The sequence below is a fragment of the Anarhichas minor genome, unplaced genomic scaffold (assembly GCF_050575085.1).
Source record: "Anarhichas minor isolate MPS153535 unplaced genomic scaffold, ASM5057508v1 ptg000042l, whole genome shotgun sequence".
Lineage (NCBI taxonomy): Eukaryota > Metazoa > Chordata > Actinopteri > Perciformes > Anarhichadidae > Anarhichas > Anarhichas minor.
The window spans coordinates 7,452,924-7,474,045 of record NW_027466488.1 but is presented as its reverse complement, the minus strand read 5'-3'; the positions used below and the strand labels follow the sequence as shown (position 1 = coordinate 7,474,045).

Below are 21,122 nucleotides of genomic sequence, written 5' to 3'. Positions count from 1 at the left end.
GAATGTCATGAAATAGTTTCGGAGAGAGAAAAAGGAAGAGAGACGAGGTTTCCTGTAACCGGACACAGCCGTGTGCCTTTGTGTTTCTCAATGCAATTTTTATAAGTAAAAGATGTACATTCAAAATTGTAAATAAATAAAACTACAAAATCATTAGCAACAAAGCTTAAAATGTAACAAAAGTAAAAGATATTCATTATGTAGAGTGGACAAGTAAAACAAAGTAGCAATCACCTTTGAGTTTATTTTAAAAATGTTTCCATTGTACAGATTTATTCAAACTATGTTATTCACAATATCTTGCAGCCCACATTGCGTGGTGGGCTGCTTCATAGTGCATCATCTTTACGCGGGACAGAAAACTGGATCAAGATCCATGTCAACACAGAGACAGACTGCATAACTGAGTTTCTAACGATCTTTCACAGAAAGAATCAGGTTATAATCATAAAACAGATGATTTAATTGAAATATTTGGAAATCATTGGGTTCATTAAGAAGAAAAATCTTCTCTTACTTTTGACTTCCATATTTTACCACACAAGTTGGAGATCTTCATACTGTAATTAAAAGACTACAAGGCAGAAGGTTGTTTCGAGTATAGACAGTGACCTCACACAGATCAGTGTGTTTTGGGCTAAATTAATGACAAGGTAACATGTCTTTGCATGTTTGACATACTGAAAACAATACTAAAGCAATGCACTTCCCTACAAAGATCAGGTGACAAGACAGTGGTCATTATACCTACATACTTAGGCATCGTAGCTTTACATCAGCATGCGCCCTCTGTATCTTTTCCTTTTACACAATTTACACTGGTCTACCCAAAGGCATGTGAACATCAACAGGTTGATTCCTCATTAGTTTTCTTTCAGCATCAGACATATCTATCCTATACACAAAGTATTTAGCAGTACAACAGACTCAGTCACTGTCAGGGGGCTCCTCTTATTTACAGTGGTTTCCCCCAATTTCAAGTTAGACATGTGATAAGAAAATAAACCATCTCACATAAATGCAGTACATTAGATGTTATCTGATCAATGAATGAAAACATAAACATTTGATAACAAATGACAGAAATAGATGAGTTTGTAAAGAGAAAAACTTACAGTGTTTGAATATACTGCATACTGCTCAATTACATGACAGATTAGTGCTGTACATTAAAGTATACTGATCTGAGTAGTATCAACTCTACAAAACTGAAAAAAATATGACCACATTCCTGTATGGGCTTCTATAGTAATTGCATTGACGAGCATTAGCCATTATACATAATTATATGTAATAACATACACTCTGAGTGATTTATATTCTACATTCTAGCATTTCACTGGAGTTAACTTACTTGCATGTATAAAACAGACAGAAAGAACACAGACTAAAGGTATTTGCATTGCCCTGCATTTATCTTGTGCATTGTCACTGAACACGAGAAAATGTGCCAGAGCCACATCTTTCACAGTAGCACGGTCAGAAGACCACACGCATTTAGCTGGACCTGCAAAGGCACAGAAAGATGATCGGATACGCTATCTGTGCTATTTTTGCATGTTCTGGATGGCTTTAATGTAATGTAAATGTTATGTAAGGTGTTGTTTATGGAGCAAAGTGTTGTGCTGTATCTATTGCACTTGAGGTCAGAAAAGATTACTACAGCTACATACCTGGACCAGGTAAAACCAAGATTCTCACTTTTACTATTTGGTGAATACATTGCATATGATGAGTAAAATTGACAGTATTCTTACTTAAACAAGGTACAAAAATGAGGGATGCAACAACAGGTTTGAGATTCGAAAAGCTGAATTGTACATGTATTTAATATTTTATTATCAGTTGTGGAAGGCAGGTGTGCCGGTAATCTGGGAGTGCTAGAATGTGTGTAGAATCTCTGTGGGGTACAGGAGAATGTCTGCATGGTGAGTCCTTACATTTTAGTGGACTTCAACCAATGCTTAGGTCAACTTAGCACAGTTATTTATTTCAAAATACACTTTTATTTTACATAGAATTCGAAAAAAAACAAAATGGTTATCAGGTGACACGAGAAGGGATGACACAATATCGATACCAGACTATGCAAGTCCTATTGGTGCAAAATAATAATAATGATAATTTTCACCATTTCACAAACATTAAGTTTATGTGTTTGTGTGTTTTTTTTATCCACCAGTACAAATGAAGAGTGGTGTGGGACGATGGAGAGAATAGGAACCAGTCAAAGGAATCTCTGAGGAAGCTGAAAAACACACAGTGAGGGATAATTTAGTTATGTTTTGCAATGTTGTGCATTGTCTATAGAATGCCTTTACAAGATTTACGTATGTGTATGTGTTTGTGCGTGTGTTTGTGCGTGTCTGTGAGTCAGTGCACTTTAAAACGTGTTATATGTGAGTCTTTGACTCTGTGTTGACCACTCCTTCGGCAAAACCGTCAGTTAGCCTCACTCACAAGCAAGGGTTGAAATTCAGCAGCGATTCTTTGTTCTTTCCTCTATAACAAAATCCTCAGTCTTATTTGAAATAAGCCCTTAAGTGTGCTTGTGTTCTCTCTGTTCATTGATGGCAAGGTGGTTTGTCTGTGTGGGATATTGAAAACACATTCTTTTACTCTGAATCAGTAGTCTTTGATCCTTGTGCGAGCCAGGGGTTCATTCATTCATCAGATAAAGTTCTTGGATAAGTTTTTGATTCTAAAATAACCAACACCTTCACTCTGAATCTGGGCTGCCGACTTCACGGTGAATCACGAAACCACTGACCACAGTCTTGTACGCGGCATCCTCTATGATGAATTTGATGGGGTTTTCTCAGCTTGTCTCAAGTGGCTGTGGGTCTTCTTCTTCCTGGTTGGTGCCATCGGGAACTTGTTCGCTCCAGTAGTTGACCTGGTCAAAAGTGTCAGAGCATGGGACGTCTGCTTCCTCATCTCGAGCTAGGACCGGGAAGTCATGGTCAACCATCTCGCACAGACGCCCAAAGCTGAGTGGGAGACACAGAGATGTTTACAGCCTTTAAGCATAATTCAGACGTCAAACATCTGCACACACATGTGTCCAGAGTCAGATCACACGGATGTAAATCAAATGAAACAGACAATATAGCTTACGAGGAGATATTGGTTTTGGCATGCTCCTGTATCAGCTCTCCCTTGGGATTGACAGTGAAAATCCTGTTCAGAGGAACGCCCACCTCCTTATAGGAATATACATCCTGAAATCACACATAAACAAACAATCAGCATCACTACCAAAAGTCAGAAGTACCAACACGATACAGAGAAAGTACATGCTTGTATCTGTTCATGTGCAGCAGTCTCACCGTAGCTCTGTTGCCAAAAGCAGCGTAGAAAGGTTCAGTGTTGGGGTAGAACAGCTGCTTTATGTCTGTGAGACACTCAATCTTAAACTTCTCTGGTTTCTTCTCAATCACCTCCCTACACAAACATGGCACGACATCAAAACAAATGTTACCCCTCCATTGAAAAGACGTTTAAGTTTCCCATGCAGTTGGGTTTTGAAAAGGATTCATTCGGTAAGAGTTGAAAAACACTGAGTTAAGTAAAAGCATGAAAATCCCTGAAATGGTAGTTACTATATTGCATGTATATATATCCTATTGCTAAAACAATATAATAACAATATATTGTGTCATTATTGTGTAGCTGTTCCTGGTAGAAATATCATTGATAAATACCAAATTAAAGTAACTTTTATTCAATACTGTGAAATATTTTCAGTTGACTCCAAGACCATGTGAATTCTGACTACTCCAGAGTAGTATTTTTGTAAATGTGGTGTGTGTCTAACCTGTGCAAGGCAGAAAAAAGACTGCTGGGACTGAGCAGCACCGGGCCTATTGGCAGCATGGTACCCCTCTCATTGACCCAGTGCAGGTAGCCTCGTGTCATATCAGCCATGCCAATAGCCCTCGCTGAGCAGTACATGAATTTGTATCCATTCCTGTGACAGAGAGAGACACAAACAAAGAGAGAGCTTATACTGAGCTGTGCACTCGGGTTTAAATAAAGGTCATACATTTTATGGCACATAAAAAAAAAGAAAAGTCACTTCATATCAAAAAGGTTGCCGACCCCTGAACTTAAGAAATAATATAATAAGATTTAGCCAGATTGCCTTAGCTTTACATACTGCAGTCTGCACACTGTGCGCAAATTGTAAAGTAGCACTCACTGGCTGACTTTGTGGTAGAGTCGTGCGATGCCCTGGTGGGTCCAGTCTTTACCCAGTGTGGGCAGGATGTGACCCAGGGTGTCTGACCTACAGCGTGACACATGAGAGGCAACATCACACAATCAATACAGATACACTTATAGAGACAAAACCACCAACACCAGATCTGTGTGAAGCCTAACATCTACTGGTGAAAAGTTGAAACTGAACAGCCTTCTATTCCAGCCTGGTTTGTGAATCTCACATTTGGCCAACAACTGTGACAGCGAGACTATCTCTATATATCGCTTTGCCTTACCTGGTGATGGTACCATCTATATCCGAGATGATTATCTTGTCATCCCAGCTCCAAAGATAGATTGTGCCATGGCAACGACAGGTGCCCTGATACTGAGTGGTCACACTGAACACCACATCATTAGGACCTTCCTTCAGCTGCAGGCTGGCCTGTAAACACACACACACACACACACACACACACACACACACACACACACACACACACACACAACACAGATTGAAAGAAGGAAGGTAAAAAAAAAGTGTTCTATTCAGTGTTGGGCTCATTTTATACTCCAGGCAAGGAACACATGCAATAACACAACAAAGTATGGGGTAGCCCCCGAAAGAAAATCTTAGAATAACGCCGTTCAATTAAAGATTGCATAGTGGAAAATATGTAATAAGTCACTACATAACTTCAAAGCTGCCATTAACTGTCTTGTCTGCATGTTTTATCCTCATCAAGGTCAATAAAACCAACAGTAGTAATATTTACCAGTTGCTCCGAGGTGAGCCGAAGAGTCTTCTTATAACAGACGCTGCCAGAACTCACAAGCAGCTCTGACGGGCAGGATCCTGACGCCTGATTGGACGATCTGTGGTCCTCATCACTAGAGGATGACTCATCCTTCATCCTGAAAAATCAAAGACAACCAACTTGGTGGAACTTTGAAAACTGATGCAAATGGGAGTGTTGAGAGAGCAATATGGTGATTTAAAGAGTGAAAAAACAAAAAATAAGCAAAAAATTGTCGGAAGTTACCCGTTTCCTGAGGGCATAGTGAGAGAGCTCTCTCCACTGTCTCCTCCTGCATCTGTCGCTGATTCCTGAAGTGCACAAATGTCAAAGGTCACAAATGGTTTAGTCAACTGAAGCATTGTTGCATGTGTTGATCGAGGCTCCCAGCCTTTGCCTCTCTCATTTCTCCTATCTGACACTCTTCACTGTGTAGATAATAAAGGCTCAAGACAAATTACATTTCTTCTTAAAAAAAGCTCACTAATATTGTGTGTATCTCTGCACTTACTGATTTGGAGTCACTGTTCCGGCTCCTCCATGAGAACCACCAGCGTCCTCCTTTCTTTGGCATCTTCTCCTTCATGATGTTCTCCACTGAGGCCTGGAGACAACCATGCACATACAACTCAAAACTGACTGAAAATGTAACTCAAAACTGATAGAAAAAACTCAAAACAAAGTGAAGCACAAAACACAGGTAAACCCATAAACACGTTAAAAGAAAGCACAAAAAAGTACAAAAGTAAAAATAACAAAGATCATATAAGAAAACCACACACAACTCCAACTGAATCACAAAAATGAAGATAGATACAGGTGGATTTTTTAATGGCACACAAACGGTTGCAAAGTAAAACCTGAAAGGAAGGGACTGAAGATTGTGACTGGAGCAGTCACAATCTTCAAATGGAGAAGAAGCCAAATGGAGAAGTCTATTCTTCCACACCACGAGGAAGAATAGAGAGACGTGGTTGCCAGTGGTGAAAACTGATGGTAAAAAACAGACAGACAAAGACATGCCCTGACCAACACTCAAGCAAAGCAAGAAAACATCATACAGGTTGGGAAGGGCCAGAGCCAAACAGACCAGGGAGGCAGTATGAGAAGAGGCCAAAAGCAGAGAACACATAACTCAGACACCAACACTTGGTACACACAAACATTGCATGGATGTTAGGAGACAGAAAATGTATAAATAAAAGGGAAAAAATAAGGAGGGGGATAAAGACATTACATTATTAAAGTGTTAGGGAAAACAGATTTAAAGCCATATTTCACTGTGGTATAAGACTAGCAGCTTTGATGTAAGCGTCCCCATCTTAGTATCCATAACAATGCTGTCAGCTTTGTCCACTGTAGTTAGTGTAAATAATCAAATATCATTTGTATTGTACATTGAGTGTATTGTACATTAAATATGAACTATTATGAGAGCCAGAAACAAATGTGAACACACATCATCTGGTAGCATTTGCTTTACTTTTTCATGAAATAAAGAGAGGACACTGGCAACACTGAAGTGACAGATCAGATTAGGGAGAATTAATAATTATTAATAGTTGCAAAATGCTGGGAGTGCACAGGAGAACGTGATGCAGGAGGTAGAGGAACACTCAAGACACCAAACACCATCCAACAAATTGATTGATAATATAATCAAATTAAAACAATTCAAAAACATAATTTATTTAGAAATTCCAAATAATCATTCTATATTGTATAACTTTACCCTGAAGGACAGGAATGTTGTAGCCCCAAGTGTTTCATTTTAATCCCACAATAAAAAGAAAGAGGACATCACAGAATGGAAAACCTTTTGGGCTAGAGGCCTTGGTCAGGATAAAAAACAACATAAAACGAAAAAACACCCTCTTCATTTACTGTGATGAAAAGAGCTCCACACACACGACAGAAGCTGTAACACAAGGCAGATTTGAGCGATACTGACAAATGGTCATGGAACAGCGATGAACTATGTAACTCGGGGTATGTCGCGCTCTTTTCTGCTGCAACCTGAAGATTTTAAGAGGAGTGCAACATAGCATATAGTTCACCAAATGCAGCATATATAGTTTTGAATAAATCATTTTTACTCGTCTTCACTTGTTTTCAGCCTAGATGGGCCGCCACACTTTTATATGACAGATGAAAAAAATAGTGTAGCATATAATAGTGTATAAAAACAATAATAATAACCACTGGTTGAATGTAACTGAGTACTGTATTGTGCATAATTACAATTTAAGGCATTTGTACTTCACTTGAGTTCTTCTATGTCATACTACAGTACTTGAAACTGCTACTTAATTACATGTCAGAGAGAACTATTTTAGACCACTGCATTTATCTGACAGCTGTAGTGACTAGTGAATTTGCTGATTCAGATTTTAAATACAAAACGATTAGAAATAAGATGCATTTTATAGATTGAACTACCCAAGAGTGTGTAAAGTACTACAGCATGATAAATGCTGCTTACACAATTAAATTGAATTACAAATCACAAATCACAAATTTGCCTCAGAGGGCTTCACAATCTGTACAAATTACACAGTACACATTTGCATCAATAATAATAATAATACAGTAATATAATATACTGTATAATAATATACATCTGAGAGGGTTCATTTTGTGCATAATGATTACTTTTACGTTTTATACTTTAAGTACATTTTGGTGATACAACTGGGTAATTCAAGTGCAATAAATATGAGAACTTCTCCCACCACTGAATCCATAAACTCATAACATAAAACATACAGTCAACTGGGAACAAATTAAAGTAAATATGTATGTATGACTGTGGTGGTCTTACCTGTGGCAGTGGTTTCTGATAGACCTGCATGGCCAACATGACAGGAGCTGCTGTGTTCCAGTTGTAGTACCTACAATAGATAACAGAGGGCGCTATAAGCACTTCTTTACACCTCAGTTATATCTGACGAAGACAACTGGCATACACATACATAATATCCTCTTGTCCAGTCTTTGTGATAACTATGCGCACCAGCTGCTGGTGATAACATCATATTTACAACAAAGACAAGAGAGAGGTATGGATCCTTTCATCTCCCATCAGGCAAGAAATCAAATAAGCAGATTTCCCAAAATATGTAACTATTCCTTTGAAAGCTCAATTTTTATTGCAGCGTTTTGCCAGTTTTAATGTGAATCACACTTAAATACTGAATACAGTATAGCAGTACATACTTGCTTCCTATCTTGACCACCAGGTTAGGGTCGTCGATAATAGAAGGGTTTTCAGAGAACTGATGGTAGGAAATTGCCCTCTCCTGGAACTGCTCTGTGGCATGACACACACACAAACACACACACACACACACACACACACACACACACGGTATATATAGAGGTAAGAACATACACAGATTGACAGACGTGTTTAAACACGAAGAAGAGGAAAAAACGTTAAAACTGAACAGCACTGTACACCTTATTTTTTTCCTTCTGTCATTGCCTCCTTGCACATTCCTTATCGTACCTCTTGTGATCTCGCTGTTGTCGGTGAGTCCTCCGCACAAAGATATGGCAACATGAGCCAGGTCCCCTACTTGGTCGGACAAACTGTCTACGCCGCTGTCCATCCCACTGCTACCCACTGACTGTGGGGACTGATTAGCGCTCTGCACTCCCATCATCATCATCATCTCGGAGTCCCCTCTCATTGAGCTACTGCCTCCATCACTGAGGAAAGAGAGAAACACACACGCTCTAACACACATACATCTCTGAAAACATATTGTTGTGATAGGTCAAATAAACACTAGCCTAAAGTGCTGTTAAGTACCTTAACAGTTTTGAAAAGCAGCAACTTAAATGTTCACATCAGCTAACTACAGTCACCACAATTATTTAATTGTAATAATTCGTTATACTAAGTATTTACAATAAGTCGCAGACTGAAAATTCATCTGTTTAGACTGCACCTTGACCCATAAAAAACAAAACGAAAATGTTTTTCTCTATCTCCAATTGTTTCTAAATGTAGCACTTGAGGTAGATCTAAATATTTGATAAAGTTGATGTACTTTCATCAATCTTGCACTTTCTTTTCTCGTACCCACGTGGTTGAATGCAATCATTGTAAGTCGCTTTGGATAAAAGCGTCAACTACATGAATGTAATGTAATATAATTGATGGTTAGCTATAGCCATATATCACAAAAATAGTCAAAAAGTCTAAGTCAAGACCTCCATGGTGGCCGCCAGAGGGTGAATTACACCACATGAAAGCTCTTTATAAAGTAGGTGTGTGCATTTGGATGGAACATGTTTTGTACTCATATAAAGCACAAACATGTTACGTATGTAAATGTTTGCTACTGAACCTTTTAGGGAAGTACAGAGCAGCTACTTCAGGCTCCAGCGCTGTAATGTCGTCCAGGTATATGCCATCAGCACCAAGGTGTTGGCTTCTCTTTTCTAATAAGAGACAATATTACATATCATCAGTATCAGTAGCATGATAATGAAGCTCATAGACACTTTGTGTTAAAGAAAGTCTTTCTTTGTGTTCCCTTCTCACTGTCTGCATTACTCCACGCAGCTCCACTGCCCCATACACAAATAACATCTTGGTCAAAACAACACTTCAAATATGAAAGCAGTTCTTGCGGCACAATGGATGACATCGACCCAAAATGCAATCCCCAATTCATGCAAACCATATGTTTGCCCCCTCTCTGTGGGGTAGTGTGCTTTTACATTGGCAGAATCACGGCATAAAAAAAACTTCAGGACCTCCTCATAGACAGACTTTTGGCCTCTTTTCAACAATTGCGTACACAATTTCTCACTCCATATGCACACGTTTGTTCTTGTATGCTTGAGATAGAGAATTTATACCTTTCCTCTTGGATGGCGAGTCCGTTCTTCTACTGGGACTTCCTCTATTCCCACCTTCATCAAGATGATCAAGGAGAATCCTGGGAGACACTGAGCAGGCTGTTAGACCCTCCATCTCTGGACATGATGGCCCAACACTTTCCACCTCTCTTACTACAGAAAAAACCCAGAGTAAAGAATCAATTGATGCATACAAACAAGCTCATGTGTCACCAGGAAATACTGATAACGTGATAACGTTAGAATTTTTCCATTTGGATTCTGCAGTTCTACGATCACTTAGTTTACCACTCGAATTAGGCTGTTCTGGTTATTTATGATTCATCCATGGAAATGCTAACAAGTGTCAGGTGAATCAACTGGAAATCACATTTGCAAAACATGGTAAAGCAATACATGAAAGGTGATGAGTAAAAACACAATTGCATAATTACTTTAATAATTTAGGCTGTAATGTCATTCTATGAAATTGTAGAGAATACTTTGCACATTATCATCATTTCTCTGTCCCATAAAGCTACCATGCTAACCTTCAACCCTGTCCCCAGTCTTCGTGGGTAGTCCCACCATGGCTCCATTTTTGCTTTCTTCAGTGTCTTTGACCCCACTATGAGCAGCAGCCTCCCCTGGCTGGGGAGCATAGAGAGTGAAGGAGGGGGGTCCGGTGTCACTGATGGCTCTGAAGTGAGTGCTGGAAGACACTGGGATGGAGACTGCTGTGGCAGGGTCCTGCTTCTGGAGGGAAGTCAAGAAGGATGGCTATGAAAGAGAGAGAGAGAGAGAGAGAGAGAGAGAGAGAGAGAGAGAGAGAGAGAGAGAGAGAGATCAAACTTGTTTCACAATATTTTTGTTTTGTGTGTTCAAGTATGTTTACTTTCCTTATCTCCATTTATTTTTCCATTTTGGGAAATACTCTTATTTGCTTCTTTTAGATGAGAAGATTGATCCCACCCATGAATAAATATATGGCTGGAGCCAGCGGCCTTTTAGCTTAGCTTAGCATAAAGAAATAGGAAATAGGGAGAAACAGACGGTTTCTATTCATTGGTAACAAAATCCACCTACCAGCAACTCTAAAGCTCACTAACACATTATATCTCATTTGTTTAATTTGTACAAAAACAACGACGTAAATTATTATTTTATTTTCATTTTATGGTTGGAGATGTGCCTGACTATTTCATTACAACACGCATATGGTTTTGAAATCTGAATAAAATATGTAAACATGTTGAAGTGCTTTCTGTTGTGTGTGTGTGTGTGTGTGTGTGTGTGTGTGTGTGTGTGTGTGTGTAAATACCTGAGCAGCTTGTGGCAGCTCCCCCCAGGTCCACAACATCTCAGGGTTGTTGTTTTTCGGATTGGTTAGCTCTGAGTCGCTCTTTGGTGTTGATGACCTAGAATTGTCGGGGCTGATGGGAAAGTGAAAGACACTTGATTATATCCATTTGTACTCCATATTTTAACGGATAAAGTACCTTCAATATACATAATACAGTTAAAAACTAAATAAAATATAGCAGAAATGTTAATATACCATGCATATTTAACATTTTCCAAATATTATATCTTCTTTTCTGCAAACTGTCAGCTTTTCTTTCATTAATGCATTATTTCATTTCCAGCATTCAGAGAGGGTAAACATGTATGTGATACCTAACAGGACTGGAGAAGAGAGAAGTCTTCTGAGGACAAGAGATGGACAGACCACAGGGTGGAGGGATTAAGAGAGTGTCCTTAATCATGTGACTACAGGAAGATAAGAAGACGTAGAAAGACACACAAAAACAGAGAAAGAAGACGAGGAGATGGAGAGAGAGTGAGAGACAATGAATCATGATTATTATCTACTCAAAATGTATTAAAAATGCTTTGTATAATATGAACAGAAAAAAATCCTTAATGGAGGATAGGAAGAGTTTACCAGACAGTTAAAAAAGACAAGAACAAGTTCATCATTAAGTGTGTATCTCGATGTGATTTGTGTCAAAGTCATACCTCTGTGAACGGATCCAATCATTGCTGTGGTGTGTGTGCGTAATGGCTGTAGACCCCTGATCACCATACACAGGTCTGAACACAAACACACACATGCAGGGAGATGTCACTTATATGCATACACACACATTACTTCACAGCCTGTGCACACACCATACTATATGAATACATGGTGTCTCAGCAAGTCCAAAACAAGTGGTTTTGTTTATGCTCATTCAAATGTCCCGAAGAACAGTCTGTATATCTCATCCTTACTTTTTAACTTTTGTAGTATGTTTGACTGTAACCACGCACATTACAGTATTTAGCATGACATGAGTTAGACACACAGTCTTTCATGTTTTTAAAAGTTTCGGGAGTTTTTCCCACCCTAACACGTGGTTAACGTCCTAAAAAAGAGCCATTATATTAAAGAAACAGAGAACACTGTGGGAACGAATCCCTGGAGCGCGTACCACAAACAGAGCTGGTTTTCAAACGGCTTCACTCACATACGTAAACACAAACATGCACACACATGTAGACTCACACATTACAGTAATTCTCATCTACCTGAGTTGTTCCTAAGCATTGAATTTGAGCCATCGAAATGATTTTACTGAATTGAGACAGAAGCGGCATAAAAAGAAAATAGCTGGAACATCATTCATTTTACAGTTGCCAATATCTTGTCGTTAACGTTATATTGGACCTGATGATGGCACTAGATGATTAGTGAGAATATGACCAAAGTCATTATAGCTAATCTTAAAGGGGACATGATTGTTTGTACAAATTTCAAGGCATCGATCCAAGAACTGTTGAGATATTTCTGTCTGGCCTAGGGGGGTCTCCATTCCAACCCACAGAGCCACACTGCTATAAATGGAAAAGTTCCAATTTGAGCATTAACAGAATGTCCTCAGATATTTTTTTTAATTCCTGGTCTTCTGATTCATGCGGTGCAAAAGCACATGCCGTTTTTCAGATGGCTGGAACAACCACTGATATCATTCATGCCTGAAAAACATAAACAAACTTGGCAGTGGTTCATCTGCATCACAAACAGCATTGAATGCTGACGAAAGTTGTTCACCCCAGCAATGAAAGAATGTTAACTTACTGGCATTTAATTATCTCTGTCTCTGTCTTTCCGTCTCTCTCACTCTCTCTCTCTCACACAAACACACACACACACACGCACGCACACACACACACACACCAGCAACAACAACACAGCCTGGCATGGAGGGAAGACCTTTTCAAAGTCCTAATGGTCTACAAAGATGTACAACAGACAGCAACTGTTGGCTCAGACATACGAGGTATACTAAGGTAGTTTTTAGTTTCATGTCAATCCTGACAGCCTAAAATGTTCAAACCGAAACACACAATCAAACAATCTGTCACTTGTACACACACATACACACCTGTTGTCACCCTCTCTCTCCTCATCCGAGCTCAGGTCAATAGTGAACATATCCTGGTCCTCGGAGAACTCTTCCCCGCTCTCCTCTCTCCTCCCTCCTCCTCCGCCTGCCTCTGGCCGTATCTTCCTCCTTCTCTTCTTCCTCTTCTTGATCATCCCGCCATCACTTTGCTGCATTCCTAGGCTCTGGACAGGAAGTGAGCTGCAGGGGATGATGTCTATGTGATGTGATAGAGTGGCATGAAAACTGTTAAAAAAGCACACACACACACACATTTTCACAAATTCCCACATTTTCTTTTTCCAACAGGTCTTACCATGGTGACGAGAACTGCGTCTGCCTAACTGGGACTCCATTAACTCTGCCCCCGTTGAAATGATGGGTGACGTTGCTAGGTAGGACGGAACTATTTCCTGTCAACATAGAAATGTGACATTAGCATACAAGGTCATCGATATGGTCAGAAATCATGATTAACTTCCCAATCAAACTGAAATGAACCGTATTTGATGTAAAGTAACTGAAATTTGAAATGGAATCATGTGGGAAAGAGTACAAAGATAAAGTGGAGTATAAAGAGTGTGAAGCTGCTGTAGCTAGGCACAGTAGTGCTTTGAACTAAATGCTAATACTAGCATGACAACATCCTCACAATGATGCTAACATGTGTTTAACAGGCATGATGTTTTGTGTGTTAGCATTTGCTAATATAGCACAAAACAAAAGGAACAGTACAGCACAGCCTTTATTGGCTTAATGAAGGGGAAAAAATGGTGATAGATGAAAAGTCAGGGGATCCCTAAAATAATTTGGCTTTATTCACTAGGCCCTTTTCACAGCAGCCATTTGTACATGCCATTGCAGGGTAAACACTAGGTGTAATTAATAACATTAATTACACCCCTGTTCCATTTAGGCGGGCGAGGGCCCTATTGTGCATGGCTGTGACGCACAGAATAGAATGGGACCTTAATTCCCTTCATCAATTACACCTGTATTTACCCTGCAATGACATGTCAAAACGGCTGCTGTGAAAGGGGCCTCTTGGGACCATGAATGTCTCTACCAAATGTCATGCTGATCCATCTAGTAGTTGTTGAGAAACTAGAATGGCTAGAATGGCTTAACAAGACTAAGAGTATTCGGCCTTGCTCTGCGAGGCTGTACTTTGGCACAGCGGTGCTTTGAGCTTAATGTTGATATGTCAACATGCTGACATGCTCACGACAATGCTAGCATACTGATTCTCTGCAGGTATACATTTTATACCATGTTCTCCACCAAGTTCAGCATGTGGAAAACCACAAATGTAAACAGGTTGCTGGGGGGAAAGCATGAGAACAATGGATGTCTGAACAAAATTGCAAATCCCTTTAATATCCACATCATTGAGATAGATATGACCATCCTTGGAGCCAAGCAGCTTGGCCAAAAAATAAACTATGCATATATGTGTATACCACCATCTACACAATCTGTTGGGAATTTGGGTTTGAGGTCAGATTAGTGAAATCAGACAGATTCACAGTCTCACCACAATATGACTTAAAGAGACATAGAGACAGAGAGGGAAAGATAAAGAGATGATCCCAAGAGTGCAGACTGACACCGGCCTCGCAGTGCACGTGTTGTGACACAGTCCAACACAACTCAATTCATTTTGACCGGAGAGAAAAAGGGACAGAGCTCAAGATGGGCACGTCACAGCTCAACTGCTCAGAGCGTTCATTTAAATGTTTTTGGATGGTTCATTCTCAATCTTTTAACTAATAAATTAACATAACTCTTCTTTTCAAAACCAAAGATGTTGTTTCTATTAATATGATTTTCTGCAAAAAACTGAATCTAATAACTGAGATTACTAGAGAGAGGTTTTAAATGTAACAACATTGAGATAAATTACATCATGTGGATTGTATTACCAAACATATTCAGAGATTCCTGATGTTTTAGCCTGAAGATGAATTCCTGCTGGATCATTTAGTTAATGTCTCCTGTGCATGATCGAATTCACAAGCCGCAACATGTTCTCAGATTTAACTTTACCCCCCGAGGAACATAGAGGGACAGAGAAGAGGGAGGGGTGGTAGAAACGGCATAGAAGATTTGGTTGGATGCCAAATAGTTCCTTAAACGGTGAGACAATAACTGTTAAGAGACAGATGGAGCAAAAACACTGATGGAAGATAAATCATTTGATACTGAAACAGACCATACTATGGCAACCCTCAAGCTGCCATATCTGACATCTGGTGCATGTTCATCTGTGCTTTAGTACTGTACAGTAAAGTATCTATTGCAAGTGCTGTCTGCCTATCTAAGCCTGAGTGCAGTCCGTGTGCAACCGACTATCGGGAAGGTGAATTTGGCAGAGCTATAAATAGCCCTCTGATAGTTTTCCACTCTGCGTTGGAAAAGTTAGGTTAAGGATTTTGACAGAGGGCCCAAACAGTGAGACGGACATGTTTTAAGATAATTTGCAAATAGTTCTCAGTGTTTGCTTGAATTTGAAAAAGTGTCTAAGGCATTAAGTGAACATACTTTATTTTCCCATCCATTGAGGACTGAGGCATTACAATATTCTTGCAGGACACACTCAAAAGAGCACCGATGGGACGACTGTTGGAGAAATACTCCCAAACTTTGACAGAGACAGTAAGTAATGAAAGCAGAATTCGTGCAATGTAATTCCTCAGATTAAGAATTAGATCTTTTCAGATTACGAAATATTCCTCTTAATGGGAAACATAGCCAACTCTAACCGTGCTCACCACTGATCCTTGCTTCCTTCACAACAGTGCTCCCCCCTCACGCTCCTGACCCTCCAACTACCCATGAATCCTCGCCTATCATTTTACAGAGTCAGTTGTCAGCAAAAAAGAAAATGTGTTGACAAAGGTCAGATTGTTTTCGGATGCATTTCTATTTGTGCTGCTCGTACTTCCATGTAACACGATCTATTACTGTTGCATAGAAAGCATTTTAATTGGGACTTTTGTATTGTTTTGAACAGTTACCCAAATCCTGTATGATAGAGAAATATAGTGCCACAATAAGGAGACAGGAGCTCTTGCTCCCTCTTGTTCTTCATCTTATATTTCAGCTGATATGCTATAATCTACTTCAAGCAGAATCTCAGATCATAAAATGTAAGTAAAGTCATCCAGCTTTCTGCCAGTATCTGTTTCTCGATGTGATCACATGCATTTTATCTTCTTTTACAGATTCAGATTGTTGAATTTCTTAAATTTTTTCTATGTCCCTCCCTGGTCCTTAAACTTTGTAATTTGTTATTGTTTGCTTGTCTCACTTTACTGCGTTGCTTGAAGTAGAATGGAGTTGGTGCTCTAAACCTGCACTTGCGCTGCAAGGTTTTAATGGATCAGGCTTATTTGTCTGTGGAAACATGGAAGCGTGCACCTCGTGGCATCTTGATGAATTACATTATTAGTGCTGCAAAACAGTATAAACTGCTGTGTGGTGTTTTGGCATTGGATAAGCTTTCAAACTGGATTTGCCGGTTCACATTTCCTCATCTACCTTTCAATGTAAAAACACACTAACATCAAAGCAGGCCATTGCATTGTACAGACTGCTGTTGAAAATGACTAAGATTATGATTTCCTTATAATTCCTTATAAGAGAAGCTCTCATGTTCTTGAGAGCTTGAGAGGATGCTTTAAGGTGCCATTTATTTATCATGAAAGGTATTTTTATGATACAAACTGTGTACAAGAAATGTTAAGTTCAGGTTTAAGTTTAAGTTGTATTCATTATTGTATTATTGCGATTGTTTAACTCAGATTTTGTGTCATATATTTTGTGTTATCAACTCTTGATTTTGCACTTATTGAATGAAAAGAAAAATTGCCTTTAGATCTTTTTTTTTTTTTTTTTTGGCCAAACTTTAAACTTGAACTGTATGACTATTAAAAGAGTTTGACTAGCAGTTTCCTAGAGCTCAGTCTCATATTGCATCTCGGACTACAGGAGAGGAGGGGCACAGTTCTGCTACCTCTGGGCTCGTCTGATAAGGAAAACTGAGATCTAAACCTGATAATGACAACAACATGTATTTGCAGATTAATCATTAAGTGGTGAAATCAGAATTACCACAATGCAAGTGGGCATGCATTGAATGTATTCTCTATGAGTACCAATCCAATTCAAGCACTTTTTTGTTTATTTTAGCTCAGCCTGCACGTCCGATCTTCATGTCAGTGAGTTATGTTCTGTCCTATATTTGTTTGTGTTAACTGACTCAGTGTAATGACTGTCAATTATTACTCACCATTGTGTTCTCAGTCTCTTTGACGAAGAAGGCCTCTCCATTCTCTCCCAGCTTCATGTGCAAACTCGCTGGCTCTCCATTAATTTCTATGTCCACCTGCAGGAGAGAATAATAATCCTTAAAATTAGCATGTTTTCAATATTAATGACGTGAAAAACAACCATCATTTTAGGATTTTGAGTCGACACATTCAGTGACTGTTAGTTCCATAAATATGTATTCACTAGCTTAGGACCCCGCCTCGGCCGAGGGCAAACCTTCGTCGATTATTTGGAGTGTTGAGGAATGGTTGATGGAGATTTAGCCCGTAGCGGTTTGGGGGAGGCTTAGCTGAGGATCCACTGTGGCTCCCGGGCCTTGCAGATCCCCCGGTCTCCATGTGGGATAGGAGGATGATGACTATGGGGTGAGATAACCTTGGGTGGAATGGTTTAACAAGAGGGAGGGAGGGTGGGATGCAGAAAGCACGAGCCAGCTGAGGCTTAGAGTGGGTAGGTATTTGTAGGAGTGTGGCCGGAAGTGGGCGAGTGGCTGAGGCGTGGTCCTGCTCCTGAAATTCAGCTAAATAAATTTATCAACAATTATCTATCTCATCTAACAGATAGCAATTACTGTGTTTTTGTGTGTGCCACTTTTAACTTACCCACAAAGATGTAAAAATGCATACATACAGTACTCAGTGCTGGGGTGATGTGCTGTCATCCACTTTTACTGTACTATAATGCAGCATTGTAATGCAATACTTTTGTTTACTTTTCGTTTGATTTTCAGCTAGTACCTACTACCTATTTCTGGCCTACTGAAATACATTACTGTGTTACACATAAAATGTCATCTTGATTTTAATGCAAAGTGTGAATTTGTCATGAAAAGTATCGACACATTTGAATGCCAAACTTTTTACTTATGCTGTTGTCAGAATAGAAGTGTGAGCAACAGTCTCTGACAAAACTACACTGTACATGCAGATGAAAAAGAAAAAGAGGGTGAGTGAAAGTGTGAGGGAGGCAGCACTCTATAATCTCACCACTTTCTCACGAGACCGCAGCACACCCATCTTGCCGAAGCGTACGTGGAAGGGGGAGCACTGCAGGGAGCCATCGGGCTGCCGGACCACGATGACGTCTATACATCCAGACAGTGTTGCAGGGTTGAGTCCCCTGTAAAGCTCCTTGACCTGCACAAATACCTGGCCTGCCAACTGACCCACATAGTTCATGGTCTGTAACTGGAGGCAGACAGGGAAGGAAAAAGGGAGGGAGAGTTTTGGTTGATTACTTTTCCACAGAGACGACTTTTTTTGTCCATTAAATTAGGTTTTATCTACATTTGCACAGCAACACACTCAGGCAGGACAAATCACCTTCAATGGACCTATTGACTGTCGGTGATCAAACTCTTGACCGATGAGATGTTTTGTGTAAGACCTTTCTGCCACATTAAAATAAATTATTGATCCACTGAGTCCAATGACTGCCCACACAGGCAAGCCAACCTGCAATCTTTGCTGAAACCATAAACAATGACAGTGTTCTTGTGGCGTTGCTCAGCGTGGTGTTTGTGATTGGAATGTGGGTGTATGGATGGGAAAACATTCAGCTTTTCCTAAAAATTTGAAAAGAAGACGGTTTGTATATTTTTGTAATGCAAAATACACTCCATCTGGGACAAGAGTAATCATGTGGTGCTGTGCCAGTCTCTCTGATCCATAGCCTCTAATGCTCTCTGTCTAGAATGCCAAACATGTCCTTGGAGAGAGACACAGACAGGGAAATGCATTCACTGGGCTGCGAGATGGGTGGTTGTTGTTTTGGTGATCAGAGAGAGAATAGTAAGAAAATACATTCAGTGTCCAGGAGAAATCAAAAGTATGGTTTATACTTATTAATAAATAAGTAGATATTTCATTCTTTCATGAAAATACTTAAACATAGGAAATCTATGTAATTATTAACAATGTACATGTTGGACTACATTCTACACCAGCTAATGGTCCTATGGGAGCAACTGCAGTTATGACATCAATAAGAGTAGGTGGTAAACAGATTTTTTTTTCGTTTTCGTTTTTGTACATTACGAAATATCTAAAGTCACTTTCAACTGTTGTGCAATGCAACAGAATCAATTATGTGCCTGATCATGCCACATTATCTATTTAGCAAACTGCCAGCCATTAGTGTTACTTCAGCTTCAAACAAGGGTGAAAGCATTGCTAATGTGACCCATCAGAATTTGCTAAATGAGATGGACGGAACCCATTCAAAGGAAAAGGAAAGAAAACACTAAGAACAAAGAATGAAAGGTGAGCACAAAGATTGAGAAAGAAAGAGAGAAAAAAGACAAAAGAAAGAGGCAGAGAAAAAGGCATAAAGAGATGATGAAAAGGTAAGAAGATGAGAAAAAGAGTGAAATTCTGAAGGAAATAAAATAAAGCGGAAGTAGGAGCACTCTGGAGAAATGGATAGTTAGTAAATGTTAAGAGGATATTGGGAGGTGTATGGAAACCAAAATCTTTAACATTGGAAAAAGAAAAAATGTATAAACACATACACAGGTACAACATATTTGTGACATCACTGTCTTATCTCCACAACAAACTGCCCCTTCAAATCTTCACCTGCCAACTGTTTGTGCTGACTCAGACACCCACACACACACACACACACACACACACACACACACACACACACACACACATTATCACAGCTAGGGGACAGATGGCTCTATATTTTGGCAGACCATGTGAGAACATTAGTAGGATGAAGTCGTTTTGTTAACACCTATCAATTACTGATAATCTCAGAATGGAACTCTTCTGCTCCAATGATGCAGCATTATTCTGTTGTACATCAGATCCGAGTGTGAGAACTTATCTCAACATCAGACTTGTTCAGACCCGCTCGCTAGCTACACAACACACTACAATACTTTTGTTAAACCAATGAATTCACTGTGTCCAGACTGAGCTTCATGGTACCTCTACTTACATCATATCAAAGTATATTTAAAGTCAATCAATCACATGTACTTAACAATAAACAGCAGTGCCTCCTTGATATGGTGGACTCGGACAGGTGAGTCACTCCAAATTACAAGAAACATTTTTCTAACTCAAGTGATATCTAGCTGTGCAAATAGCTTTGCTTTTCCTGTATTCACTTTCTACAGTATAAAGTAGCTCCAACTAAACTGTTCACGCTGAGGTCTGTGTTATTATCCACCATAACCAAGACACTGTTTTTTGGAATATAAAATGTTTTTCAATGCTATGAATGAAAAAGTACCTGCATGGCTAGATACCATAGCAGTGAAAATATGTATGTTTGCTGTTTTGACATTTGGGTGCATTGACCCTTTAATCTCTTGACTTATTGTTTAAGAACTGGGTGTGGGACTTGATGATTACATCATTTTTGACCCCTTGGTCTTCTTTTTTATTTGTCTCACAAACACACACATGCACATGCACTCATTCATGGACATGCCACAGATCTGATATCACTGTCAACATAGACCACGTGCAAACAGATGGGACCACTGATACACACACAC

At 39.5% G+C, this 21,122-nt stretch overlaps 1 protein-coding gene across 1 annotated transcript; it reads right to left on the bottom strand.

The window, feature by feature from the left end:
• Window positions 1-241: 241 nt before the first annotated feature.
• Window positions 242-18,798, bottom strand: lpin1a (lipin 1a). Its single transcript, XM_076110268.1, has 24 exons — window positions 18,598-18,798; window positions 17,571-17,666; window positions 13,596-13,692; window positions 13,280-13,496; window positions 11,871-11,945; window positions 11,529-11,621; window positions 11,173-11,284; window positions 10,403-10,631; window positions 9,873-10,025; window positions 9,356-9,449; window positions 8,509-8,711; window positions 8,217-8,310; window positions 7,822-7,891; window positions 6,062-6,148; window positions 5,512-5,604; window positions 5,247-5,311; window positions 4,980-5,118; window positions 4,500-4,648; window positions 4,202-4,288; window positions 3,818-3,970; window positions 3,330-3,444; window positions 3,118-3,221; window positions 2,771-2,990; window positions 242-2,248 (listed from the first exon to the last, which is right to left on the bottom strand). Exons 1-23 carry the CDS (start codon window positions 18,787-18,789, stop codon window positions 2,819-2,821), a joined length of 2,889 nt encoding a protein of 962 aa, XP_075966383.1. The 5' UTR covers window positions 18,790-18,798; the 3' UTR covers window positions 242-2,248; window positions 2,771-2,818.
• Window positions 18,799-21,122: the final 2,324 nt, after the last annotated feature.